Source organism: Puma concolor, chromosome C1 (genome assembly GCF_028749965.1).
Source record: "Puma concolor isolate L17-30 chromosome C1, mPumCon1.1.hap2, whole genome shotgun sequence".
NCBI classification, from domain to species: domain Eukaryota; kingdom Metazoa; phylum Chordata; class Mammalia; order Carnivora; family Felidae; genus Puma; species Puma concolor.
In genome coordinates, this window is record NC_141674.1 from 21,954,907 (window position 1) to 21,981,665 (window position 26,759).

Sequence of the window (26,759 nt, forward strand, 5' to 3'; positions counted from 1 at the left end):
AGTCTGATTGCAGCGCTCAAACTCACGAACCGTGAGATCATGACCTGAGCTGAAACCAAGATTCAGATGCTTAACCGACTGAGCCATCCAGGCTCCCCTGGTGTCCTTTTTAATAGGGAGGGCCTGTCTCTTGAGAATCCCCAGATCACCGTTCCCCAAAGCACCTTGGGTGCTGTGAGCTTGAGGCTCAGAGACTTGCTACCCAGGAAGAGTAGTGGTATCATTTCCCTGACTTTCCCTCTGTTTTCATTTAGTTTTTCTAAAATGATCAGAATTCCTTCAGATGCTAACACAGGGTCTCCCTGAAACTAAATACAGTGTAGTGAAGGAGAAAGCCTTATAGATTTAAGTTAAAATCCCTGCTGCATTACTTATTATCTGGGAAACATTAACCACTTTATTTAACCACTGAACCTCGGTTTCTTTGTCTGTAAAATAGAAACAATGAGGGGCGCCTGGCTGACTCAGCTGGAAGAGCAGGCAACTCTTGATCTTGGGGTTGTGAGTTTGAGCCCCACGTTGGGCACAGAGCTTACTTCAAAACAAAGTGGAAACATGGGGTGCCTAGGTGGCTCAGTTAGTTAAGTGTTCAACTTCAGCTCAGGTCATGATCTCACGGTTCGTGGGTTCGAGCCCGTCGGACTCTGTGCCGACAGCTCAGAGTCTGGAGCCTGCTTCGGATTCTCTGTCTCCCTCTCTCTCTGCCCCTCCCCCAATTCATGCTTTGTCTCTCTCTCCCTCCCTCCCTCTCTCTCAAAATAAACATTAAAAAGTAAAAATTTTAAAATGAAGTGGAAACAGTGATGCTACCCTAATTTCATTGAGCCATCCTGAAGATTAAGTAAATAACAATAATGTGCTTAGGCCAATGCATGGCATCTAATAGGCCCTCCCACTCTTCCTTACTTTCTTTCCTCTCCGTCAGCCGAAGATACCTCTTCCTTTTTGTAGCATGCTTCTATATTTTCCTCTTCTGTTCTGAACTTCCTGGCTACCCTATAGTGAATACAGATTTTCCACTCACTTCTTGAGTGAATCCTCCCAGACCCACCCAGCAGGTACAGCTGTCACCCCTAAAGTCCCTTTATGATTCCTTGACGACAGCTCTAGCCTTCCCTGTCTCTGTGTTTTCAGTCCAGGAGCCTCCCTATGCAGGATAGGGGAGGTAAGGCTATTATCAGCTTGGCTTAGCCTAAATGTTGCCCCGGTACTACAGACGGAAAGATTGAATTTGCCAGAGAAACCATGTCCTGAGACCCCTGCCTTCCTTCACCAGCCAGCCTGCTTTCTGCCTGACGAACATTGTTTCTGTCTTTCTCAGGTCCTCGTACAGGCCATCAAGGAGGCAAAGGAGCAGCACCCAGACATGTCAGTGACCAAGGTGGTCGTCCATCAGGAGACCGAAATCTCTGAGGAATGAGCTCAGGTATGGGCTGTTCTTGGTGGGGTGGAGGGGGTCCACTGTCCCCCCCTCAGAGAACACTGAGCAGGAACATCCCCCAGAGGTGTCCACACTGGGACTTAATAAAGCAAAGGCAAAGGAGAGGCTGATGAGGGAGACAGAGAAGTTACTAAGGATTTGGCTCCAATGAGAGCAGCTAGCCTCCTTGGGTCCTCCTGCCTTTATCAGGCCAGCAGTGATAGGCTGGAGGACACACCCTAGGCCTGGATGGAAACCCCCACTCACTTCCTGAATCTTCCCGTTTCCTCCTGCTTCTTCACTTAGCCTTCCCTCCCTCTTCTGTCTGCGATCTGCTCTCTGCCGTCACAGGGATCTCTGAGTCTAAACCTCAGAGAGCCAGAGGAGAACAAAACCAAGAAAAGCAGGACCTGCCTGTCCGGAAACGTGGGCTTGGGGGCTAGGGGACTAGGGGGCCAGGCCAGACTAGAAAATTGAAAGCAGCACAGCAGCTTTCAGAGAGCCCAGGGATCCAGATAAATTTATGCCTAAAAGTAGTTTACAAACAACTCGAAGAAGCCATCGATCACAGGTAGGACTGGGCTCTGTAAAACTGCTCAGGCCCTGCTTGTGACTTGGGGCCACAGAACTGGCAGTGGGGCTGGGTGGCTGTTTTCCTTTGCTGGATTTAAAAAGTGTGCTTTCTCCCCTCTAGGAACTATCCTACCCCAACTCCCCGCCTGTCTCCCATCCAAGAGAAAACCAGCAAAATGATAAAGAAGCTTTCCTGCAATAGTCAGACATCAGACTTTGAAAATTACTCTAAACCACCAGAAAATTTCACTTTCTATTTGGAATTTATACCAAGAGAGTCTTCTAGACATCACTGGTTCTTTTAATACTTTTTCTACATTGTGATACCAGAAATTGTTCAACTTTTCACTCTATGGACTGTTTTTAAAGAGCTTTTTGGTTTTTTTATGGGGTGGTTTGTAACCCCTTTAACCTAGCCTCTCTCCATTTATTTCCAACCCAGATCCTGACAGGTCCACAGAATTCTTGGGGAAATCCTCCAAAGATTCTGTCAGCTGTGTTGGGGGCCAAAGCTAGCTTAATGGGGCTTTCCTGCTCGTCCCCTAGTTTTATACCCTTTGGATGTCAGCAGAAACTTCATTCACCAGCCCTTTCTCAGAGCCAATGATGTGACTTTACCATGTGAGGCAGGGCAGCTGCCTCCACAGGCCCCAGGAAAACGTCCCTGTCCCTTTGTTGAGGGTGGTTTCAGTGAGGCAGAGATCTCTGCTAAGAATGTAGTATTGTTTTTCCTTCTTTCCTCCTATTCTTTCTTTTTGGAGCTTCTTTAGATCAAAGACATAAGAAGTTGTTTCATATCTATCTGATACTGTGAATGTTTGAACATATCCGTGGCCTTCACCTTCCTGCCCTCCCTCCCCTTTTACCTCATCAGAAGCAGTGGCTCTGCTAAGTGCTCCCCCCACTTCCCATCTCAGGAGACCAAAACTCACAGAAAAATAGGCACTTTTGGCCCGAAGCTCCAATGGCACACTTTTAGTGGTGATTTAGGCAAAGAGAAAGTTAATGAGGTTTTAAAAAAGGTTTTCTAGTTCTGGGAATGTGCACTTCACACAGGGGAATGGTGGGGTTTACCTCAGTCAGATCTTGCTAAGAAGTATTTCCAGGTGACCAACCCTGGGCCTCTTTCTTTAATCCTGGGATGACAGGGAATGTGACTCAGAGAGGAGGTCTTGTTCCTTGTCCTTTCTTCTCCTGACTGGTACCTGCCTGCAGACACACTTCTGGAGCAAGGGAACTGACTTTTAGGGGCCATCCTTCCCACAAAACCCTGCACGACAAGGGGAACAAACACCAGCCCTGCTCGTTCCCACTCGCCATCTGAGGTCTGTCAGGTTTTATAGGCTTGATTTTTGTGGTGGGTTGTGGGTTTATTTTACTTTTACTTTTTTGTTGTTGTTGCTGTTCGTTTGGTTTTGAAAATGGGACTGCCTGATGTGCCCAATTCCACCATTCCTGGTAGGTCTGGGGGCATTTTTATCCAATAGCACTTCTCGAATCTTCCAGCTTGCTCCCACAAACACATCTGCCCGGAAGTTCTTGGAATCTTACTCTGGGACAGAAGTGAACCTCATGAGATAGACAGCGGATCACAGTCAGCAGTCTCGGGGGGCTCCGGAGCAGTGAGAGACGTCGAAAACCCCTGCTCCCCACTGTGGGAGGCAGCCACCTGTGTCCAAGGCCTCTTCTGGCCGAGTCTGGTTTTAGACAAACGCAGCTGGTTTGAACTGATTGCAGACGTGTGCATTTTCCTTTAGTACTTATGTGAGAATATTACTAGCCGAGAGGCAGCTCTCTCTGGAGAGGGATGAAGAGCTCAGGTAGGGTATATGACAGGCCTGCGGAGACAGGACTGTCCTGTCTCAGGAGCAGACTTCCAGCCCGTGGGCACAGGGTCTGAAACGATGGGGCTCTCTTGGTGGTACCCATGCCCAGGCTGCGTCGCCAGGAGTGGTGGTGAGGTTAGGAATCCAGCTCACATCAGAAGGCGTGTAACGTGAGCTCCCTTGCCCGCGGCCAGCTGTCCTGTTGAAAGAGCTGCCAGCTTCCCAGGCTGCCAGCTGTGGAATGAAGAGGGTCGGGGTAAGGAAGAGGGCACAGGGTGAGCATCAGCGGCCTGGCATGCCAGGTTCTCCACTGCCTGCACTGATGCGGCAGCTTTCACCGCACAGGACCTATGACAGGGGCCCACGCTTCCCCTCGGCTCTGTCACCCGCTCACAGTGCTTCTCCTCCTGCTTCCTTAACTATAAATTGGACCAGAAGATCTCGAATGCCCTTCCAGCACTGAGAAGCCACGATTTGGACAAGCTAGGCAGAAGGTGTCCTTCCAAGCCTCTCTCCCTATCCTGCCTCTCTGGTAACAGATCTGAGGGTTCGACAGTTGTTTGGATTTTATTTCTTCCTGCAGTTGTGTGTGCATTTGTGTGTGTGTGTGTGTGTGTGTGTGTGTGTGTGTGTGAAGAAAAACAGATTCTGTCCAGGTGGAAATGGTGAAGAGGGGAGGGGAGAGTTTCATTTCCAGGGTCAGAGACTTGGCAGCAATTTCCCTAAAGTGACTCAGACACACCACAGTAACAATTCTCGCTGCAGTTTTATTTTTATTTCACTTGAGAAGTAAAGACTTCCTCCAAGCCACATGAGGTCTCTGTCACCCACCCACCACCCACCCACCCACCAAGCAGGACCTAAATTTCCAAGCCGAGGGCCCGAAGAACCTGGCCACAGGGACCTTCCAGGGCCTCTTTGCCCTCCGGCCCAGGCCTCCCCATCGCATGTTCTGCAGGGCGGTGGAGGGGGGGAAGGGACAACCGTCTGCCCTGGGAAGTGGAGCCAGAGCTATGGCCTGACCAACACCACAGAATGCCCACTGCTCGTGGAAATACCCGCCCAGGATCTCAGCCCCCGGCTGGCTGTTTTTACAGATCTCTCTCAAATGTATTATTTTGGTGACAAAAATGAAGGAGCTTTGTAAATTTTTTTAAAATTATGAATCATATCAAGTAGTTGTTTACATTTCTTGACAAATAGGAACTATGGCAGCAGAATCAAATTGGCAAAATCTCTAGAGTAAAAAGGCAATAATTAGGTCTGCTGTTTTGGCCTTTTGTAGTAAGAGAAGTGGTGTAGTGCTTAGATTTGTGTTTGGTCTTGCTTCTTGTATTGCATTTTTCAATAAACTTACAAAAAAAAAGACTGAATCTGTGAGAATTGATCAACTTTTAAAGTTCTCTTTTCCTACCAGCAATCTGGGGAAAATTAAACATGGGTAAGGGAGACCCAAATTCAAGCCATTTTCTAAAGTAAGCTACCCAACATTGGCCAAAATGTGGCTTCAACGTTGTATAAAAGGAGATCTGACAAATGCTTTTTGCCTGCTGGAGGGAGATTTTGCAGCACAGGCCATGACAGAGGAGAGAAGGGGGCTTCTCAGACCTGTTTAGGGAGGGGCCAGACCCTCGGTAGGAAGACTTTGGCAGTAGTGTAGCCCTAGTGGGGTGTACCCCGCATGGCTGAGGGGAGACAGGGGCTGAGGTGGTGGGAGATAAAGCCTCAGGCCCCATCCCAGATGGCAGTGGAGGGTCTCTGCTCTACCCCATTGCCCGTCTTCCCCGACCCTGCAACTGGCACCACCTTGGAGGGAGCCCATCCCAGCCTGTAACATCCCAACCTACCTTCTGAGTCTTAAGGGTCCTTGCTCACCACTTGGGGTTTGCCAAGACACCAGGTTTCTCCCAGTCACCCTGACCTGGACCTCCAGCCCCCTCAGGTACCTGTCCGAGGCTAAGTAAGGCCACTTTTGGAGGCTTAAAAGAGATCCCAAGGCCGAGTCATGCTGGTCTCCAGACTCCACATTAAAGCTCATTGTCTCCAGCTTATTGAACCCTGTGCAGTTGGCATTTGTCTGCCGACATGCAAGTCAGGATGCCTTAGCAGCTGATGGGGCCAGAGCATCCATCCACCTCCAGTCTGGGATGTGACTGATGCTTCTACTAGATATTGGGACTTCTGGTCCTGTTACCAATGTCCATGCTGCAGCCGCCTAGAAGGCTGTCCCCTGCTCCTCAAACCCGGGCTCCCAAGTCCCCTCCTCCTCCCAACTTGGCATAACCCCCCAGACTGAGGCGGTCCAGCCGTGGCCAGCTCCGGTGAGCGCAGTCTCGAGCTGCCGGGGCCCCAAGTAGGAGCTCCCCAAGGCCCAGATCCAGAGACTTGGAATGTTCGATGCAGGAACCAGAGGGCTGCACGGTGATAATCACATGGCCAGTCTGGGTCCGTGGACCCCAGGGTGGGGGCAGCCCTGGGCCCTTCAGAGGGTAACTGTTGAGCAGAGCAGGTAACCCCAAGCGAGGATTAGCAGGCTCTGAACGCAGACTCCGCACTGACGGGACGGGTGAGGTGCCCCGACGCGGGGACAGGTCCCAACTTTCTGCCTCTGCGCGGCCTATGGCTCGGGGAGTCCTGGGTCCGGGGCTGGGGAGGAGGGCGCAGTCCCAGCCGGCGCCGTCAGGAGGGCGGAGCGCCTGGGCCCGCAGCACCCCCTGGCGAAGCCGTCGCGTCTCCAAGTCGCGGTTCTCGTAGAGTAGCGTGTTGGCGCAGATGAACACGAACAGGCCGACGCCCATGACCACCGGCCCGAGGAGCCGCAGCCGCTCGTGCGGGCCGTGGGCCCGGCCGGCGCCGCGACCCTCGCGTCGCAGCTCGCTCGGGAGGAGGGCGCTGGCATTGGCAGCGCGCGGCCCTGGGGCGCCGGCGCGGTGCGGCCAGTAGCCGGCCACGGCGATGCCCATGCCCACCAGTACCACGAGCGCCCCCAGCGCCGCGAACGCCCCCGACGGCGAGCGCAGCCGCAGCCGTGCCCGCACCCGCAGAGGTTCGGGCGGAGAGCGCGGGCGCCGGCGGCGGCCCAGGCGGCGGCCCAGGCGAGAGACGCGGCCCTCGGGGCTCCTGCGCACCTCCCCGCAGTCTCCAGGGCTCCCAGCCGTCATCTCGCCGTCGTCTAGGCGCTCTGCAGAGAGATGGGAGGCAGGGACTGAACCGACGGGCCTAGGGTCGGAGCGCCAGGTGGGGGGCCCAAATCCGGGAGGCAAGCTCAGGCTGCCTCGCCCAGGCCGCTTGGAGATCCCTGGCGGCCACCCCCGGATTTTCCCGGGCCGCGAGGCGGGGAGCCGCCCCCGCTCGGGTTTTCCGCAGCGGAGCTCGGAGCCAGGGACGCGCGGCAGAAGCCGGAGTTGGCCGGGCCCGCGGGCGGAGCGGAGGGAGGGGGGGCGCGGGCTGCTACCTGGCGCATCCTCGGCTGCGGGGCTCCGGCCTCCAGAGCCCTCTTCGCCAGCCCGCCGGCCCCGGGCCTCAGGAGGTGTGCGGGCCCCCCGGCAGTGGCGTCTCCAGGGTAAGTCCCGCCCGGGATCGACCTCACCCCCGCACGTGGGTGCACCGTAAAGGAGGGAGGGGGCGCTCAGACCGCCCGGGTCCGCTGGGGTCGCTCGCGGGCCCCACCTCCCCCCTACTGCGCTTTACATACCGCAGCGTAGGAAGGAGGGGGTGTCACTGACTCCAGCCTCTTCCTGCCCGCCCCCTCCTTTCAGACCTCCTCAGTCTGCACTGAAGCTGCAGCAGGAGAGACTTGAGCTAGACTCCAGGAAGACCGTTCCGATCAAGACCAGCGGCAGACTTTGCCCGGGATTGCTTTAAACTCCGCGTAGACGAGGCCTCTCCTCCCCCAGCGGCCGGGCAGTGGCCACGGCAGGGCGCAGGGGGCTGCAGGTGCTGGGCGCGGGGCCCTGCCGGTAGAGCTCCCCTCCGGCTCTCCCGTCGGCCTGGGCAAGGCTGTTCCCAGGTTGCAGCGTTTCCAATTCGAGCTCCTCGGGATGAATCATCCCCCTTTCCCGCCGCCTGTCCTCCTTTCCGGCCTCCTCCACCCGAGGCCTCTGTGGCCCGCGTCCCGGACGGAGCAGCACCGCCCCAGCACCTCAGGCCGCCCCAGCCTGGGCCGCCCGGCTTAAGCCCTTATCGGCCTGTGGCCTGAGGACTGGAGCCGGGGCCGGGTAAGGAGTAGCTGGGTTGTGTGTGGTGTGGCCCCCATGGGAGGGAGGGTGTGGGAGGAAACCGCGCCCCCGCCCAGGAGCCCTGGCCCGCAGGGGGAGAGTTAGGACCTCGCTGTCCGGTGGTGCGTCTTCACTCCCCCAGTATGGTTTCTAAACAGCTTCAGTGCTGGAACCTGTAGCCGAAGCCCCAGGAAGGAGGCCTTGCTACCCCACTCACTCCCCATCCGCACCCCCGAAGCTCAAGACACGACACCCCATCCCTGCCTCCAACAGGAGTGCCTAAGGCCCGGGGCCTAGCACTGAGCCGCAGTCTGCCGCGTCCAAAGCCTAATTTTCACAGATGGAAACTGCGGCCCAGAGAGGCGGAGGAGACTGCCGGGGTCACACGAGGAGGGGGCTCTACCGGGACCCGACGCCGGGCCTCCCGACCCCGGCCAATGCTGTGCACAGCCACGGGAGCGTCGTGGGAGGAGGCAAGGGCCGTTCCCCGTCGTCTCTGAGTGTGGAGCCTTTTCCCCAGCCCGAAACCTCAGAAGTGACCACCCCGCCCCAGGCCAGAGCTGGTGCCCCGGGCCCAACCCCGAAAAGGTCGCCCGGAGACCCCGCGCGTCTCTGCGTGGAGGAGGGCGAAGGCGTGCGGAGAGATGGCCACATGCCTTGAGACCCCGAGACTCTGGAGAGCGTGAGTCCACGCTGGGGACCCCAGGGGGACAGAAACTTGGAGCCACAGTCGGAAGGTCTCAGGCCGCGGGAAGTTGCTCCGGGCCGGGTCTCTTGCACTCAGCCAGCGTCCACACTCTGCCCGGGGTAAAGGGAGGACCGGACTCCCGCCGCCCAGGGCCTTTCCGGAGGGAGGGGAAACAAAAAGTTGAGGAAAGTGGGAGGCGAACCCCGGACCCTAGTTCTGCTCACCTGGTGCCGCCGCGCCCAGGAGGGTCCCGGTCCGAGTCAGCGCGCCGCGGGTCGCGCGGCACTGCCGCGGTCTCCACCGAATCTTGGCCCCCCCCGGCCCCGCCCCCTACTCGGGCTCCGCCCAGCGCCGCCCAGGCCCCGCCCCCCAGGAGCCCGGGGGACTGGCTGGCTAGCACCCCGCCAGGCCCCACCGCGGGAAGAAGGCAGCCGCTCAGGTCTGAGGGTCGCAGGTAAGCGCTGTGTGCTGGCCTGGTGGCTCGGAGGACCCGGGGGTCCGAGTCCCCGGCTTCTGTCGTTCGCAGAGGCCTGGGAAGGCCCCCTCATCCCACGTGGGGAAACCTGGAGAACCCTGCCGGGCTCCGTAGCGAGTGCGCAGACTGAGGACTCGAAGCCCGCACGCCCCCATCCCGCGCCTCTCAGCCCTTCATTCTAAGCGCCGGGGAGAGGACCCCCGGAGGCGTGTGAGAGCCCGCTGCTGCCCCGCGCCGTCCGGGGAGCTCCCCGGAGGAGGCGGTCCGGTTCCTGCCCCGCCCGCGCCCCCAGCCCTTCCCGTCCGTGAACCTCACTGCCTTCACCTGAAAAATGGGCTTCAAGGTGTCCGCCTCGCAAGATGCGGAGAGGCGAAAATCCAGCGTCGGGGGTGGGCACTCGACACGGGGCGCAGCCCCGGATAACCCCGCGAGCGCTCAGTGAATAGCAGCCCAGGGCAGGGGTGGGGGCGGTGGGGCTGAGCCCTCTCCCAGAGCTGAGGGAGTCCAACGGAGTGTCATGGGTCCCGCCGGCCTCCCTAACACTGAGAGGACGCGCCCCATTTGGAGTGGGGAGGCGGCGCTGGTCCCCGCTCCGGAGGCACTGGGAGCGCCCCCAGCCGCTGGCCCGACGGGGCCGCGCAGCTCTCGCCCAGCCCGCCCCCCGAGGCTGGAATGCGGAGCGGAGCGAGGGGGTCGGCTGGCGGCCCAGTTTCCATGATGCGGGGGGCGGGCTCGGAGGAGAAGGGGGGTGGGGAGGCGCGGGCGGCCGGCCAGGCTCCGAGCCGGGCCCCCCCTGGCCCCCGCTGCCCGGCCGGGCCCCTCGGGAGGAATTTCCGGCCTGGGATTGATTATAACCCTCCCATCCCCCGGCCGCCGAGACCCCCCGGCCCGCGGGGCGCGGGGGAGGGGGAGGGCGGTAATGAGACCCGGCTGTGCGCCCGGGGCGGGGAGGGGGAGCTCGAGGAAGTCGCCGGCCTGGGCCATCCCCGCCCCCTCGCAGGGCGCCACTCAGCACAGCTAGGCCTCGAACCCAGGCCCCGGCCCTCTGGCCCGACTGAGGAGACTGGGGGTGGCATCAGCGTCCTGGGAGTTTCTCTCCCAGCGTTCGTGGACAGGCATCCCTGGGAGCGACCAAAGCCTCCTCGGGGAAACGCGGATGCCGGCCTCCTGCGGAGCGGGTAGGGCCAAGCTGGGGTCAAACGGGGTCGGAGAGCCAGCCGGGGTCGCCTTCCCGCCGCCGCGTGAGACTGAAGGCTCCTGCGGCCAGAGCTCCGAAGAGAATTCCCTGCGCCCTGCGCCGGGCTGTTGTTTGCGCTCCACTGAGGCAGTGGCCTCCTTCCTGCCTCCTCCGGCCACCCCCTTTGCTCGAGACCCCCGTGGACCCTGCACTCAGTCCATTCCCGCACACCGACTGCTCCTCGCCGCCGCCCCGGCCCTCCGGCAACCCCTCCTGCGGCTCAGGTCCCCACCCCACCCTACACCGTCCCCGCCATTCCCCCGCCCGCCTCGCTGCTCTTCCTGGGGACACCAACTCCAGGCTAAAGCTCAGTGTCCCGTTCTTGCCCTTGCTGCTCCACCTGCCCTGGCGGTTACACGTGCTCTTCCTGCCTGCCCCTCCTGGCTCTTCTTCCTCGGGGACCCTCTGTCCTCCCCCCGCCCCCCCTCCCATGTTGGGGCTCCTCCAGCCTGAGCCCACAAGCCCATCCTCACCTTAGGCAACCAGACACCTCCCCAGAAATGTCCCTGCTCCCGGTGATCATGGCCCATTCCTACTCCTCCTGTTCCCCCTTCTGTAAAGGGCCCCCCTGCTCACCCCAAGGCCATCTCCACCAGCAGTCACCTTAGGCTCGCTCCTCTCTGCCTTCTCCCCAATCCTTCCAGTCCTGTGGACCCTCCGCTTGGGATCCCCAATTAGCTGCCTTCTCCCTGCCCCAGGGCCACTGTTCTGCGCAGGGTCACCAGCCATCTTTCTACCCTGGATCTAAACCAATCACTCACTCTTGCTTAAAACCCTCAGTGCTCCCCAGTGATGTCTAAATGGAGTTCAAAATCCCTTCTCATCTCCACAAACTGGGTCCTGCCCCCTCACACCCTCCCTCCCCCATAGCTGAACTTTCTCCCATCCCCACATCTGTGCTCTGGCCTTGGGGTGTGACCCGGGCCTTGCCTCCTGCCATGAAATCCCACTGCTCTGATCATCCCCTTGGCTCCTTCTCCTTCAGACCTTCTTTGCACCTCTGTGAGTGACCCCAGAGTAGGTCAGCCCCGCCCCTCCCAGACCCCTGCCTTCCACACCCTCACCCGGCCTCCCCTTAGCAGCACTGCACAGGAGAACTGAGATCGGTGTTTGGGATTTGAGCCTATGTCTTATGTCCCCCTGGTGGTGAGCTCCGAGGGGAGACCTGGGTCTGTCTTGGCCCTCCACTGGCTTGTTTCTCCCCCACCCGGGGGTCCCTCCTAATCCACACCGCCCAGACAGCAGGAAAGGACTCTGCTCTCTGAGTCCCAGTTTCCTCATCTACACAAAAAGGGGGGGACACTACTTTCTAGTGTTGTTTTGAAGACTAGGAGCACACATGTTCAGCATCTGGCACAAAGTGGATGCCACCAAACAGCTGATCCCTCCTCTGACCCTGGGGTTTGGGGCACAGAAGACAGTGTTTGGGAGTTGTAGGAACCTTCCCTGGCATCATTTGGGGCGGTGGTGAAAAAGGGGTCCTCTTTTCCTAGATATTATTTTTTTTAATGCTTATTTGTTTATTTGCTAGTTTGTTTATTTTTGAGAGAGAAAGGCAGAGCTTGAGCAGGGGAGGAGCAGAGAGAGAAAGGGAGACACAGAATCTGAAGCAGGATCCGGGCTCCGAGCTGTCAGCACAGAGCCCAATACGGGGCTTGAACTCACGCACTGTGAGATCATGACCTGAGCTGAAGTCGGACACTTAACCGACTGAGCCATCCAGGCGCCTCCTCTTTTCCTAGATATAACCCCATTCGATTCCCTTGAGAGTTCAGCAAGGTCAGTGATATGCCCAGTTCGCAGAAGAGGAAACTGGCTCAGAGAGGCCAAGACCTGCTGGCAGACACACAGCCGGGCCGGTAAGTGCTCTTCCCCTCCACAGAGGGATGTCCATGGGCCCTGCTTGGCCGGATGGACGTTCAGATGTGTGGGCAGCCAGTGGCCTTATTATTGGGACATCAGTCCCCTCCTGGATCTGCCCTGGCTCCTGTGTGACCAGGACTCCTTTCCTTCTGAACCAGACACAGGGACCCTGAGGTCCCTGCCTACTTGAGACTCCATGTTCTCTCCGAAAGCCACTGTGGGGAGGGAACAGCTGTCATCGCCTGCATGTCACAGCCCCACCCGGGGCCACAGAACAGCAGGGCCTGGGAATTAATCTCCCTCATCTCCAGTTTAGGAACAGCCAGGCTGGCTGGGTCCAGGACGCCCCGGATTTCCTGCCTGAGCCCCAGGGGTTTCTAAATCCATATTTGTCTCTGAGCTGCCCCAGGAGCACTTAGAGGACACAGCTGAGTGACTGTGTGGCTCCCAGCAAGACCACAGCCTCAGCTAAGAATCCCGAACCCGGTGCAGAGGAGAGAGCAGACTCTGGGACCCAGTTTTGATTCTACTGGTCTTTCACTGTGTGACTTTGGGCACATGCCAGGACTCCCTCCTTCTGCCTCTGTAACCGGTCCTTCCCAGGAAGAACTGGTGGGAGATTCAATAAGAAATGTTTGGCAAATAGAATCCAGACCCCACTCCCAATGCCCCATTTTACCGGGGCAGAAACCAATGCCCAGAGAGGCACGGTGACTTGACCAGGGCAACCCAGCCAGTGAATGGCAGGGCTGGGCTTCAGGCCCCACAGTTACAGGGTCCCACCCAGGGCTCTTCAGGGCGTGCTGGGTTGTGAAAACTCAGTCCATCTCCCCACCCAAAGCTCTGAGCTGGGCGGTGGGTTTCTCCCCTGGTGTCTCTGTGCCGCTGGCAAAGCTCTTAGGAAGAAGGAGCTCCCCGTCTCCATTGTTCTCCAAAGCCCAGGGAAGAGAAGGAGCAGAGAACCTGGGCGACACTGGGAAGGCCAAGGAGATGAGACCTGGGAGACAGGGCAAAGCCAGCCTCCTGCCAGAGTCCATAGGGTGAGGGATGACAGTAGGAAGTCACCATCTTGTCACGCCCCCCCTGGCTACCAGCTCCTTCACAGCTGTTACCTCCTTAAGTGTGCAAGACAAGCCTGAGAGGGAGGTGACACTCTCACCCCTTGTCACACATGCAATGCTACACTACCTCCCACCAGCCCTGTGACCGTGGCCAAGTCAGCTTGGCCTTATGTCTCCTCTGCACAGGGGCCTGTGATGAGGACGGCACTCCACAGGAGACTGTATATGGTGGCCCTAGAGTTCTGACCTTCAGCGGGTTCTTTCTCATCAGTTTCCTCTCCTATAAAATGTGAAAGTCAGGCTATTGATTGTTATCTCTTCAGCACCTCCTCTGGGGACCAGAGAGGAGCCAGCCCTGGGCCCCATCCAGATGCTTCAGGGGGTGGAGTGAATAGACCATCCACCAAAAGCTGAGGAAGCAACAGCCGACTCCATGTGGGGGCCAGGCAGCACGGAGGACTTCATGGAGGAGGAAGGGGGCATTCCCACTGGGTTTCAGAAGAGCCCTGCGGGCTGCAGAAGGGGAGGATATTCCAGGCTGCAGGAACAGCATGCACACAGCCTGGAAGCATGGGCAGGGGTCAGGTGCTGGAGAAGGAGCAGGGGATGGGATGAAGGGGGTCGGGGCCTGATTGCAGAGCACCTCAAACATCAGGCTCAAGATCCAGGGCTCAGCCCTCTGGCACTGGGAGCCATGGGAGGGTTTAAAGCAGGGGAGTAGCCTAATCCATACACACCTGGGGACGGACTTTACACACTCTTAATGTGGCATCTGGAATAGTTTCTCCAAGGGCAACAAGAGATGCGTGATGTGGAGCCCCAGGCCGACACAGGAGCAGGTATGGGGCCAGGGAAGGTTAACGCCCGCAGAAGGAGAGAAGGCACCTGGTGGCCATGGGAAAAAGCGGCAGCCCACTGCCTCCCAGGTCCTCTGGTTCTGTCCCTGAAGGCAGCCAGCTCCCTCCCACTCCTGACCCTTCCCAGCTCCCTTGCTTTACTCCATTCCCATCCTCTGGGACCCCTGTGGCAGGAATGGAAGGCAGTGATTTCGAGAAGAGCCCCTACTTAGGAGTCCGTGACTGACTGATGCTTGACTTGTGGCCTGGCCACTTATTGGCTGTGCGACCCAGTGAAGATCACTCTGTCTTCCTGAGCCTTCCTTTTCATGCTCTGTAGAATGGGGAGCTGCTGTAAGAGCCCCACTCCAAGAAGTTTTGGGAACGTGAAGCGAGCTAGCGTGTGAGAAGGCCCAGCATAGACTCCGGGGTTCCCACCTGAAGCTGGTCGTACCCTAGTAAGGCTGATCCCCACGGAAGAGGGGGTGCCACATGTGGTCTCTGGAATGTGTCCACGTGCTGGGGGCCCAGGGCACCCGTGGAGGAGGAATAGTGAAGCTTCTTGGAAGAGGGGCCATTTGAGTGAGGGCTTGGGAGGAATATCAGGCAGAAGTTGCTGCATGGGCAGATGCAGGAGGGGTGAAGAGAAGGAATTATGAGTCATTTGCAGGAAGGTCAGTGGGGAGGGGAGGGGAGGGGGCAGGAGAGGACTGAATGCCTCATTCAAGGGGTTAATTTCTTTTTTTTTTTTTTAAGTTTTGTTTTATTTTGAGAGAGAGTGTGAGCAGGGGAGGGGCAGAGAAAGAGGGAGAGAGAGAATCCCAAGCAGGCTCCACGCCATCAGTGCAGAGCCAGATGGGGGGGCTTGAACTCACGAACTGGGAGATCATGACCTGAGCGGAAACCAAGAGTTGGACACTTAACCAACTGAGCCACCCAGTCACCCCTCAAAGGGTTAATTTCTAAAGACACATGCCCACATAACCTCAGGGTAGTCACTTCACCTCTCTGAGCCTCAGTTTCTTCATCTGACTACATGCCAATTGCCTATCTCACAGGGCTGTGAGGGTTTCGCTCTTGCCAAGAGCTCCCAGAACTGGCCCAGAAGTGCCCGGTGAACCGTTTGTTGTCATTGTTTTTTATACTGCTGTTAACTTAGCTCTGATGTTTTGCTTCATCTCTGTGTTCTTCTTCGATTTCTTGAATATTCTGATTGGCTCAGCTGGGGTCAGGTGGCTCTCCCTGATCCAAACAGCTGGAGCTGGAGGGAGAAGCCAGGGTCAGGCGTTCCAGAGGGGCAGGGGCCAGAAATGTAGATTCTCTCAGATACCCTGGAGAGGGTGACAGGTCCCTACAAGTGCCTGCCAGACTTAGGGGGTGGGACTAGGACCTTGGGAGCTGGGTGATCTACCAGGAGCTTAGAGTACCGCTGCTGGCCAGAAATGTGACTGGGGCACATGCCTGCCGCCCATAGACTTAGCCACGACATGGGTGTCCAGCGAGAAACACTGAAGCTGGGCTTTACCTGTGAAAATCTGCTTCCCCCTCATTCTTCTGGAAGTGCTCACAGCAGACAGGTCACAGCAGGAAACACAGAATATTTTCACAACTGAGAAAATTACATCCCGTGTTTCCCCCTCCCCTGTAAGTTAGGCTAACAGCCCCACGTGGAGAGAGATGTGCCTTGGAGTGCAGTAGGGCAGGAGCCGGTCACTACCGCCAACAAGAAGTCTGTGCATGGGGCTCCTGGGTGACTCGGTTGAGCAACCGACTTCGGCTCAGGTCATGATCTCGCGGTTTGGGAGTTCGAGACCCGCGTCGGGCTCTGTGCTGACAGCTCGGAGCCTGGAGCCTGCTTCGAATTCTGTGTCTCCCCCTCTCTCTGCCCCTCCCCTGCTCATGCTCTGTGTCTCTCTCTCTCTCAATAATAAGTAAATGTTAAAAAAAAATTAAAAAAAAAAAGTCTGTGTGTGCGGTAAGCTGCAGGGATCGGAGTGGTCGGTCACAGCAGCAGAGACAGCGGGGTAGAGACTAACACGCCTGGCGTATAGGAAGCACCAGCTCAGTAGTAGCTAGTCCTGGGACTGTTTGCTCCGTGACAGAACAGTGGACCTAGCTGATGTTGCCACAGGAGAATTAAAGAACTTCAGGTGACTGTAAGCAAGATAGAAATGTATTTCTCCTTCGCTTTCTCGCTGGAGCATGAGCTGTGTAGCATCAACAGGAAGACCCCAGAGTTAAGGACCCAGGCTCCTTCCATCTTGTTGCTCTGCCATCTGGAAGGCGCGGCAGCCACCTGGTCTCCGTGGTTGAAGATGCTCACTAGTCCCCCTCCCTGAGTCTGGGGACCAGCCAGGGAGAAGGGGGCTGGGAAAGGGGGCTGTGCTCCCCCCTTAAAGGCACAACACCGGATGTCACATCCAGAATGTTCCTTTCCCATTCCTCAGAAGGAGGTTGTGGGCCACACCCAGCCCCAAGGGAGTCTGGGAAATGGTATTGGGAGACAACTAGCAGTCCTTGCTAAGATACTAAGATACCACGGGGATGTGGCGCCTCCATTTGGTGACAAATCGTATTGCTGATGTAGTAAGCCGCACACCACCAGCCGTGGTGGTGGGGAGGCAGAGGCTGCCCCTCTCCCCCCTCCCCCCTCCCCCTCCCCCCTCCCCCCGGAGCCCGGGATTCAAGGTGAGAATCCTCCAGGGCAGGTCCCTTGCTTGGGCCAAGAAGTTGGCAGCATGCTGGCCAGCTACCTCCCGCCCCTTGATTGTGCCCAGAGAAGCCCCACAGGGGCCCTCTCCATCTCCCAGTCCGTCCCCCGGGCCTGCAGAGAGCGACTCTCAGGCTCTCAGACCATATGGTCATTTCTCTCACCCCCACACTGCAACCCTGGGCTGGACCCGGTTCTGTCGGTACCATGAAGTCCAATGCCAGCTTCCAGATCTTGAATAAAGGGCTTTGTAAACTGTAAAGACGAAGGAAGAAGGCCCGCGGGGGGTGAGTGACATGCCCATGGTCACCCGGCTTGATGATGTGTCAAGTCACCCCAGTTCGCCCTCCCCCATCTCGGGGAGCCAGGACTGCAGTTCTAGGGCTTGGTACCCAGACCCAGGGCAGGAGCGCGGCGGGAAGTCAGCCAGACACTCAGCAAAGGAGCCGGGGCGCTAGTGGACAGGAGCGCACTCGGAGAAGCCCGGGCGCCGCGGGCAGGGGGAGGGCCGTGGCCGGCGATGGCGCCACCTGGTGGCGAAGTTCCGCACCTGCGCCCGCCCGCCTCGCCGGTGCAGAGAGACGCCGAGTTTGCGGCGGAGAAGCGGGGCAGGTCCCGGCGGAGAGCCGACTCCCCTCCGGGAGATCCTGGGGGCGCACGTGTCCTCCCGGGGACTCATCCGGAACCCGGGTCACCGGCCTCCGGCCTCCGGCCTCAAGGATGAGCTTCCTTGCAAACCGTAGGTTGCCTCCGATAGAAAAACTCGGCCTTGGGTGGGTAAGTTGGTGAAGCGTCAGCTTCGGCTCGGATCCTGATCTCACGGTTAGTGGGTTTGAGCCCCAGGTCCGGTTCTGCGCTGTGCGGAGCCTGCTAGGGATTCTCTCTGCCCCTCCCCTGCTTGTGTTTCCTCTCTCTCTCTCTCAAAAAAAAAAAAAAGAAAAAAAAAAAAAAAAAGGACTCGGCCCTGGGGAAGCCGCGCTGCGTGGGAAGGGACGACACAAAACTGTGGCAGAGCTGTAGGGACAAAACCCGGTGAGGGGTGGGGGTGGAAGGTGGAGTCACATTTCCCCGGCGGCGTGGGAGCCCCTTCCAGGCTCTGCTGAAACGCGGGCTCCTGTATCCGCAGCACAGGAAACTGAGGCACAGAGACCCAAAATGGTAAGTGACAGAGCTGAGCTGGACCCCAGGACTGCCTGATCTAAACCCAAACTCTGGCCCTGGATTACTTGCCCGGGCTCTACTGTGCCCTCCGCACCCCAAGCTTGCCTAGCCCAGCCCCTAGCTTGGGCATCCAGCCCAGGCCTGGAGAAGTTTGCCTTTATATCACCGGCCACAAACCTGGGGTGTTGTGTGATGACCATTTCACCACTGCAAGGGGATCAGAGGCCCAGAGAGCTCCCTCACAAGTGCCCTCTCCGCCCTCCACTTGGGATGCTGGAGATGTAGAGGGCAGCCAGACCAGTGGTGTCTGTATCAGCTCATGTTAGGGACTGACCAAGGAGGTAGCCGGCCGCAGGGGGACCTCCAGGGCAGGTGCCTCCCTCCCTGTGTCATTGGCCCACAGGTTCCATATTGGATGCCAGGTGTAATGCAAAAGCTTCCTGGGGGTTGGGGGGAGTTCCTCATTTGCATTTCTTTAGCAGTATCCCTGAGTTTCTGGACAGACTCTCAGAAACACCAGGGGTTCCTGGAAAGTGTGAATTAAGGATAAGTGTTCTATCACAGGAAGAAAGGAATTTTGGTTCTGATACAATCTGATTAAATCTCCACTTGCCTTTTGGTGAAACTCTCACTGAGAATCTAATACACCTCTGGGAAGGGGCAGGAAACCAATGTCCAGCTCAGTAAACTTGCAGGAAATGGACTCCCATTTAATCTCCACCAGTCAAGAAACAGAACACTGCCAGCAGGCCCAGAAGGCCCGTGGCCCTTTCTCTTTGGCCAAAAGCACACACAACCTAGAATAGGTTTAGTTTCTTTGTTTCTTTTAATGTTTATTTATTTATTTTTGAGAGAGAGCACGAGTGAGCACGAGCAGGGAAGGGGCAGACAGAGGAAAACAGAATCCAAAGCAGGCTCCAGGCTCTGAGCTGTCAGCACAGAGCCCCACACGGGGCCTGAACCCACGAACCCTGAGATCATGATCTGAGCCGAAGTCAGGACGCTTAACCAACTGAGCCACCGAGGCCCCTAGTTTTGTTTTTTAAAACAGCTACAGTTGAGGGGCACCTGGGTAGCTTAGTTGGTCTTGATCTCAGTTGGGTCATGATCTTATAGTTCATGAGTTGGAGCCTCACATCGGGCTCTGTGCTGATGGTGTGGAGCCTGCTTTGGATTCTGTCTCTCCTTCTCTGCGCCTTCCCTGCTTGGTCTCTCTCTCTCAAAAATAAATAAATAATGATAACAGTAATAAAAGTTAACTAAAAAAACTTTAAGAAAGTGAATTTTTTCTACTATTGGAAAATAAGCACCTTTGGTGGGAAGAGGGACAGCTTTGAATGATTTTTAAATTTGATTACATCGGGGCAGCTGGGTGGCTCAGTCGGTAAAGCATCCGACTTTGGCTCAGGTCATGATCTTGCTGTTTATGGGTTCTAGCCTCTTGAAGACTCTTCCCTGTCTGGTTCACCTTCGAATCCTCCTCAAGACGTGAGGAAGATTTTTGCAAATGTGTGGGAGGAATTTGTCAGTGTTTGGCCGCCTTCCTCCCTGCCTCTCTAGTCTACTTGGGGCCCGGGATGGGGGTGCTCCTCAGTTGGGTCGTAGGGTGTCTCGGCGGGGAGGCAGCGCCGTGCTCTCTTCGCTGAAGCTGAGGGAGCGAAGTCCTCCCTCTACCGCCCTGGGAATTTGCTGCCCGGCCCTCTTGAGTGGCCTGGACTCTGGCCCGCTGTCCGGGCAGGTCCTCCAGCTCCCACAGAGACTGAAAGGACACCCCACGCACAAGTGAAACCCGTAATCGCTGGGTTCATGGGCCAAGTAAGCGCAGCTGCAACTTTTTGTCCTGACCTTTCCCACCTGCCCTCAGACGCCCCTGCCTTGGCCTTCAGGGAGGCCGCTGGGAGGAGAACCAAGGGGAGTGCAGTGACAGTCCAAGCAGCCACCTACGCTCTGTCCTGGGACTGTCCCCAGGGCTCTGCCCCGATGCGGGGGCCACCATCCTGCAGCGCCTAGGGACACAGTTTGTGGTTTCGGCGTGGACAGACATCCCTTGGTGAGCACTTCTTGTGTGACGGCCCCTGAGCTTATTTCTTCCTCCCCTTTGGTTGCCTGTAATTAGGGGGGTTTCGGTCCCTTAACCTCCTTCGCTTGAGAAAATACTGACTAGAAGGCCGTTCGGTTCAGTTGGTGAGGTCCCGACTTCTGGGGAGGAACCAACGTTCGCAGAGGCACCCTGGGCTTCATGTGGTTTGTCCGTTGCTGCGGCTGTTGGTATCTTTGGATAAAACCGGCTGTGTTCTCGTTGGGAAGTGGGAAATGAAGTTTTGATTCCCGAATGCAGCCCTTCTGGGCTGTGTTCTCCAACACTGGGCAGTCTCCTTTTGCAGCACTGCTTGGCCACAGTGTTCGTTAGACTCTGGAGAAAAATGACCAATGAGTGGATCCATAGACTATGATATTTGAAAATTTGGCCTTTAGGCGTGCCTGGGTGGCTCAGTCAGTTGAGCGTCCGACTTCGGCTCAGGTCATGATCTCGAAGTTTGTGAGTTTGAGCCCCTCATCGGGCCCTGTGCTGACAGCTCAGAGCCTGGAGCCTGCTTCGGAGTCTGTGTCTCCCTCTCTTTCTGCCCTGCCCCGGCTTGTGCGCGCTCGTGCTCTCTCTCGCTCTCTCTCTCTCAGAAATAATAAGTGAATAAACTTGAAAAAAGAAAAGAAAATTTGGCATTTAAATTTTTATTTGGATCTTGTGTATTTGTATCCATGTATGCTGTAAATGTGAGCTGTCTCCTCTTCCTCTGGGTGGTGTTGTTAAAATTAATTTGTAAAAGAGCTCTATTTAGTTGATTTAAAGGCAAGTGCTTGTTAGGGGCACCTGGGTGGCTCAGTCAGTTAAGCATCCGACTCCTGATTTGGGCTCAGGTCACGATTTCACCGTGCGTGGTTTCGAGCCCTGCGTTGGGCTCTGTGCTGACAGTGCAGAGCCTGCCTGGGATTCTCTCTCCCTCTCTCTCTGCCCCTTCCTGTGCACTCTCTCTCTCTCAAAGTAAGTAAACAAACTTAAAAAAAAAATAAAGGCAAGTGCTTGTAAGAACTGGGTATTCTAAGACTCAAGTTCACATGATTTGGGGAAATATTTGACATTAGAGCTAATTTAGGATTGTCGGTTTAATGAAAACATCTTTTTAGAGTTAGCACTAGATGCAGAACTTCTGTTCTACTGTGTTTACTGCAAGTCAGGCAGGTTCAGGTTATCTCTATTGCCAAATTTGTTAGAAAAAGGGGAAAAGAACCTTACAACTTTGATGCCTCCTTAAAGTCTTAGGGGTAATCCAAACATGATTACTGAGAACGAATAAACAGACGTAAATAATTACTAAACAGGTTTATCTGCTTCTTGCTCCTGTTACAGAAAACCTACTATAACAACAAACAGTTCACAATGACTACTTTTCACTAGAAACTAAGGTTTTTAAGAGTTAAGAATAGATATAATCATGATTACAGAAATAATAAGGGAAACAACTCGGGGTGCCTGGGTGGCTCAGTTGGTTAAGCGTCCAACTTCAGCTCAGGTTATGATCTCATGGTTCATGAGTTCAAGTCCAGCATCGGGCTCTGTGCTGATGGCTCAGAGCCTGGAGCCTGCTTCGGATTCTGTGTCTCCCTCTCTCTCTGCCCCTCCCCTGCTTGCATTCTGTATCTCTCTCTCTCTCTCTCTCTCTCTCTCTCTCTCTCTCTCTCAAAAATAACATTAAAACAAGAAGAAAAAGGAAAGTGAGATCGGTTATTTCAAGAGGGAAGACTTAGGACAAAATCTGAATGTCAAAAGCACAGTTGTAAAAGGTTTGTGAGAAGGGCGTTTCTGAAGAATGTTGTTGCGGTTGGGACTGAGAAAGGTTATGGAGTCTATAAAGCTTATTAAGGAGTGATCAGCCCCCAGGGAAGGTAAAGGTGAGGAAGAAAGCAGCACCAGGTAGACGTTGAGAGGTGATACACCAGCAGAAGCTTCAGCTGATTCCCTGAAATTGGATCCAAAAGTTGGATTCTCCTTCAGAACCATCTTAAATGGGGGCAAAGAGCTGGAATTTTATACTCTCCTATTGGATAGTCATTGGATGTGACCACCGAAGAAGAGGACATGACCTTGGCAAGGCAGCTTTCTTCAGTCAAGTCCATCCCTGATGGCGTCTGACTGCTGAGATTGCTGGCCGCGTTCCCACAGCTGAAAGCCCTTCATTCCTGGTGGAGATTCTGGTCAGCACGTCCCAACACGCACAACTCAGATCCACACAGCGCCCTGTGTATCCTAGTCCCAGTAAGCATATATCAACATGGGGGGTGACAGGGTAGGAAAAAGGAGGGACTGCATACAGTTTTTAAAGCTTCATCTTATTGTTGGAGGTGCCTGGCTGGCTCAGTTGGTGGAGCATGAGATTCTTGATCTCAGGGTCATGAGTTTGAGCCCCACGTTTACTTAAAGTAGAGTTTACTTTAAAACAAACATATTTTTAAAAAATTCATCTTGTTGGAAGGGATGAGGTTTAATATCAGAAATACACCAGGATAAGATTGGAATTTTTTTTCTCTCTCTCTGTTAAAATGATAGTTTTTGGGGCACCTGGCTGGCTCAGTCAGTGGGACATGAGACTCTTGATCTCAGAGTCATGAGTTCAAGGCTCACATTGGGTGTAGAGATTACTTAAAAATAAAATCTTTAAAAAAATGATATTTTTCTTAGCTATTGGTCTACTCGTAATAAATTGTAAACAAAGGTTTCTCTTTTAATGTAATCTTCCTAGAAAAAGTTTTCTGTGTTTTGCCCTAGGGTCTTTGATTACTTAAAGTTGAATCTTCTCAATATTAAAAGAGCTAAGTTTTGCTAACAACTATATAACTCTCTGTGTTTGCCTTTGAATCTCTTAATGCCACTGTAGCTAAATAGATAATTAAGATTATTAAGTTTTGTAATGATCCGTAATCCTATTCAGTCCTGTGCTTTAAAACATTCTGAGATTTCTGACAGATTTCCTAAAATTTAACTTCTAAATGAAGTGTCTCATTTTCTTTACTAATTAGGCTTATTTGGTATGTCAAATTATATGGGCAGTATCGTCAAATAAGTGATGATCGACCTTCAGAGGTGATATTGCATGGGTGAATGCTCTAACTGTTCCAGAAATTCCTAAGGTTTTGATATGCCCTGGTTTAACGTCATCACTTGTAATTCTAATGATTAAAGTGTTGTGTGTCACAGAAGTACCCAAATTTCCTTATCATTCGCATCATAATGAACTCTAACCAGATCTTTAGCCACCGTCGGTGTTGAGTCCTTTGTCATTTGTGGTCGTTGTTTGGCTCTGATGCTCTTGCAAAAGTGTTTCAGCTTTAAGGAGATTCATAGAGAGGACTCTTGACAAATACAGCTCTCTGACAATTTGTGGAACTAATGGGAAGACTGCATTCGGACAGAATAATAAGAGGGGACTGGGTGAACTGAGGAAGGTGAGTTGTTTGATCAAAGTCTCAAATGCTAAGAAGGTTCTTGAAATAATGACAAATGCATGTTCCTTTTGTACATTGGAGGAGATTTTGTTAGCAAGAGCGAAAGACAAAACAAAGGCTTCCAAGGATGGGTGTCAGCATGGAGCATTTGCCATCCAAGAGACTGAAGCTAAAAACCTGTTTAAACTCATTGTCAGCTCGCTTCGCCATGTCCTTTTTGCTCATGAACTTGTTAAACAGGTTTGGCATTAGCACCCTTTGGGGGCAGCCCAAAATATGCAGATGACAAAAACAGAATGCCCATTTGAAGAGACCCATGTGTCCTTGTTGTTGGAGATCCAGGCTTGGGAAAGTGCCCAGTGCTACAGGCAGTACTCGGCATTACTCCATGCGGTGTGTTTGACTGTAACTCTTTGAACAGCTAGTTATTCTGGAGATGTTGCTTTGGAAGCTGGTGCCCTGGTGTTTGGCGATCAACGTATTTGTGGAATAGATGAATTTGACAAGATAGGTAATCAACATGAAGCCTTGTTAGATTATGGAGCAGCAAAGTGTGGAGGCAGGTGTGGTTTGTAGCCTCCCTGCCAGAACTTCCAGGATTCTGCTGTAAGTCTGGCTGGAGGGTGCCTGGCTGGCTCGGTCGGAAAAGCATGCGACTCTGGCTCTCGGGGTCTTGAGTTCAAGCCCCACGTCGGGTGTAGAGTTTCCTCAAAAATAAATAAAGACAAACTGCCTCTGAGAATTTTTAAAATTAAGTTTATTTATTTTCTCAAGAGAGATTGCGAGTGAGGGTGGGGCAGAGAGAAAGAGGGAGCAGAGAATCCCAAGCAGGCTCCGCACTTGTCAGGCAGAGGCTGATGTGGGCCTTGATCTCACGAACTGTGAGATCATGACCTAAGCCGAAACCAAGAGTTGGATGCTTACCTGACTCAGTCACCCAGGCGCCCCAAATTCTGAGGATTTAAAAAGGGAGAGAGCCTTGCAGTCCAGATTTGACTTGGTCTTTCTGTTGTTACACTAGAAGTGAGAGACATGCCCATTTACTGTCTGAACGTGTGATTTACTATGCTAAGAGCTGGAAAGCAGAGAACCATGGTCATTTGAATGGTCCAGATTCAAATACTTCTGTACTTGAAGGGGTTTCATTCATTCTTTCTTTTTTTTTATTTTAATGTTTATTTATTCTTGAGAGAGAGAGAGAATGTGAGCGAGCAGGGAAGGGGCGCAGAGAGAGGGAGGCAAAATCAGAAGCAGGTTCCTCGCTGTCAGCGTGGAGCACGACACAGGGCTTCAACCCAACCAAGATCATGACCTGAGTGGAAGTCAGATGCTCAAGAGACTGAGCCACCCGGGCGCCCCCTTGAAGTGGCTTCTGATACAACATTATCAGGAAGATTAAAGGTGCTTCCTGGAGGAACACTGGATACAATCTCCCACCAGCTGTGGAGAAGGTACACTGGCTATGCTCTGCGGTATGTCCGTCTGAGGCGATCCCCAGATGCTGCTCGAATTCCTCAAGACTTTTACCTTGAGCTCTGGAAACAGAGCCAGTGGTTAGATGGCTCACCAGTCACTACGAGGCAGCTGGAGTCTCTGATTTGTCTACATCAGGTTCTATGCCAGCAGTGCAGAGCCTGCTTGGGGTTCTCTCTCTGCCCTTCCCTCACTCTCCCTCCCTCTCTCTCTCTCAAAATAAATAAATTAAAAAAAAAAAAACTTAAAAAAAAAAAGGCCAAAGGTTTACCACCTTCAAACTGGTACACCGTGTAAAAGGACTACCAAGCTAGGACCTCCTGGGAGGTCCTAAAAAGAATTAATTATTGAAGAATTGGAAAAAAATAAGCGCCCCCCCCAACTTCTGGAAGATGACACCCCAAAAGTAATGTAATAGGGAAAGGTGTTGATTTATATTTTTTTATGATTCTTGTTTGAAACATTGCTGGTTCTCTAATGTTTGCTCTTCCAGATTTAAGAAAAAAATTTTTGTTTTAAGCTATCTATGACTTACAGAAATTGGTACAATATTCCTTTGTAAACAAACATAAAATATAAATATTTTCCTCCCTACTCCATCCCTCCAAAATTCAGAAACTCTCAGTGCATGTTCTTATATTCTCATGGCAACAGAAGTATTTACATAAGTTTAATAAGGCCCTGTTCTCCTTCTGACAAGACAGTTGGAAATGTTAGATTACCAAGACTTTGGCTGGAATGTCCTATTTGAGACAGACATGCGGAGACTCACATATGACAGGCAGCTCTCAGGAACTAAGGGTGACTTGATGGCACCAATGAACGCTTTGGAAAAATTGGCCGGGTAGCTTTTGCTTACAGGGTTGCTGGTAGCCTTATCAGGCGAGTAAAGAAGGTCACTTCTTAGCGGGTACGGGGACCTCAGGATACTTTGGGAACCTTCAGAAGAGAGGACTTCATCCGAAACTATAGGCATAGCAGGCAGACTCTGAGGGCAAGTATTTGGCTTGGCTGTTTGGCCTTGAGAGGCTGTTAAGTTCCAGCAAAGCTGAAAAGAGGCTGAAAAGTTCCAGCCAAGCAGAGGAAAACAAAATAAAAGACAAAAACCCCCCGATATGGCCAGTCACATTCTCGCCACCCTTATGTAAATAATTACGCCGACTTTGGTAAAGCTGGACAAAATAAATTCGTCTTAATTTGCCCATCTTTGGAAATGAGGGTGATTTTAGAGAAATTATGTGTCAGTAACATACCTTAGTAGATGTTCGATCAACTGAGTGTTGTTTGCCTATAAAGCTGGGCTGGACTCTGAATTCTGGTTTCCTCGAATATCTGGCTATGACTCTCCAAACTGAGGTGTCCAGTCTTCTTCCATTCTCTTGACGTGGCATCACTGGGAACTGAAACTGCCCTTTTTCCTGAAGCCCTGCAGACTGAAGCCGGACGACTTGAGGTAAACTCCAGAGAAACTGTCACAATGGCCCGTGTTGAGACCTATTTGCTAATTCCTATAGACACCTTTACAGGTTGGGTTGAAGCTTCTCTATGCATCCAGAGGAGGCCTCGGAAGCTGTCAAAACACTTTTAAATGAAATAATTCCTACATTTGGATTGCCACTAACAATTCAGAGTGACAAGGGAGTGGCATGTATGGTGAAAGTCACACTAAGTGTCCAATGCCTTGGCCATTCAGTGGAAATCACATGCTCCCTGGAAAAAA

At 54.0% G+C, this 26,759-nt stretch overlaps 3 protein-coding genes across 21 annotated transcripts in view; 2 read left to right on the plus strand and 1 right to left on the minus strand.

Moving 5' to 3' along the window:
* EPB41 (erythrocyte membrane protein band 4.1) overlaps positions 1-4,433 on the plus strand; it is a 202,852-nt gene extending 198,419 nt beyond the window's left edge. For all 16 annotated transcript variants that reach the window (XM_086716229.1, XM_086716222.1, XM_086716243.1 and 13 more), the window contains 2 exons: positions 1,322-1,426; positions 2,115-4,433. In XM_086716229.1, the coding sequence (XP_086572355.1) occupies positions 1,322-1,420 (99 nt within the window). In that variant the 3' untranslated portion in view covers positions 1,421-1,426; positions 2,115-4,433. The remainder of the gene's footprint in view (positions 1-1,321; positions 1,427-2,114) is intronic.
* On the minus strand, positions 4,403-9,062 carry TMEM200B (transmembrane protein 200B). 4 transcript variants are annotated; one of them, XM_086716247.1, is made up of 2 exons: positions 8,949-9,062; positions 4,403-7,000 (listed from the first exon to the last, which is right to left on the minus strand). In XM_086716247.1, the coding sequence occupies exon 2, from the start codon at positions 6,978-6,980 to the stop codon at positions 6,057-6,059; it is 924 nt and encodes a 307-aa protein (XP_086572373.1). In that variant the 5' UTR covers positions 6,981-7,000; positions 8,949-9,062; the 3' UTR covers positions 4,403-6,056. The 4 variants fall into 4 exon arrangements, with proteins under 4 accessions (XP_086572373.1, XP_086572375.1, XP_086572374.1 ...); XM_086716249.1 differs by lacking the exon at positions 8,949-9,062 and adding an exon at positions 7,514-8,390; XM_086716248.1 differs by lacking the exon at positions 8,949-9,062 and adding an exon at positions 7,274-8,390.
* LOC147577875 (uncharacterized) overlaps positions 8,073-26,759 on the plus strand; it is a 30,936-nt gene continuing 12,249 nt past the window's right edge. Inside the window, exons 1-2 of the mRNA XM_086715163.1 lie at positions 8,073-8,136; positions 8,341-9,178. Coding sequence (XP_086571289.1) covers positions 8,073-8,136; positions 8,341-9,178 — 902 coding nt within the window. The remainder of the gene's footprint in view (positions 8,137-8,340; positions 9,179-26,759) is intronic.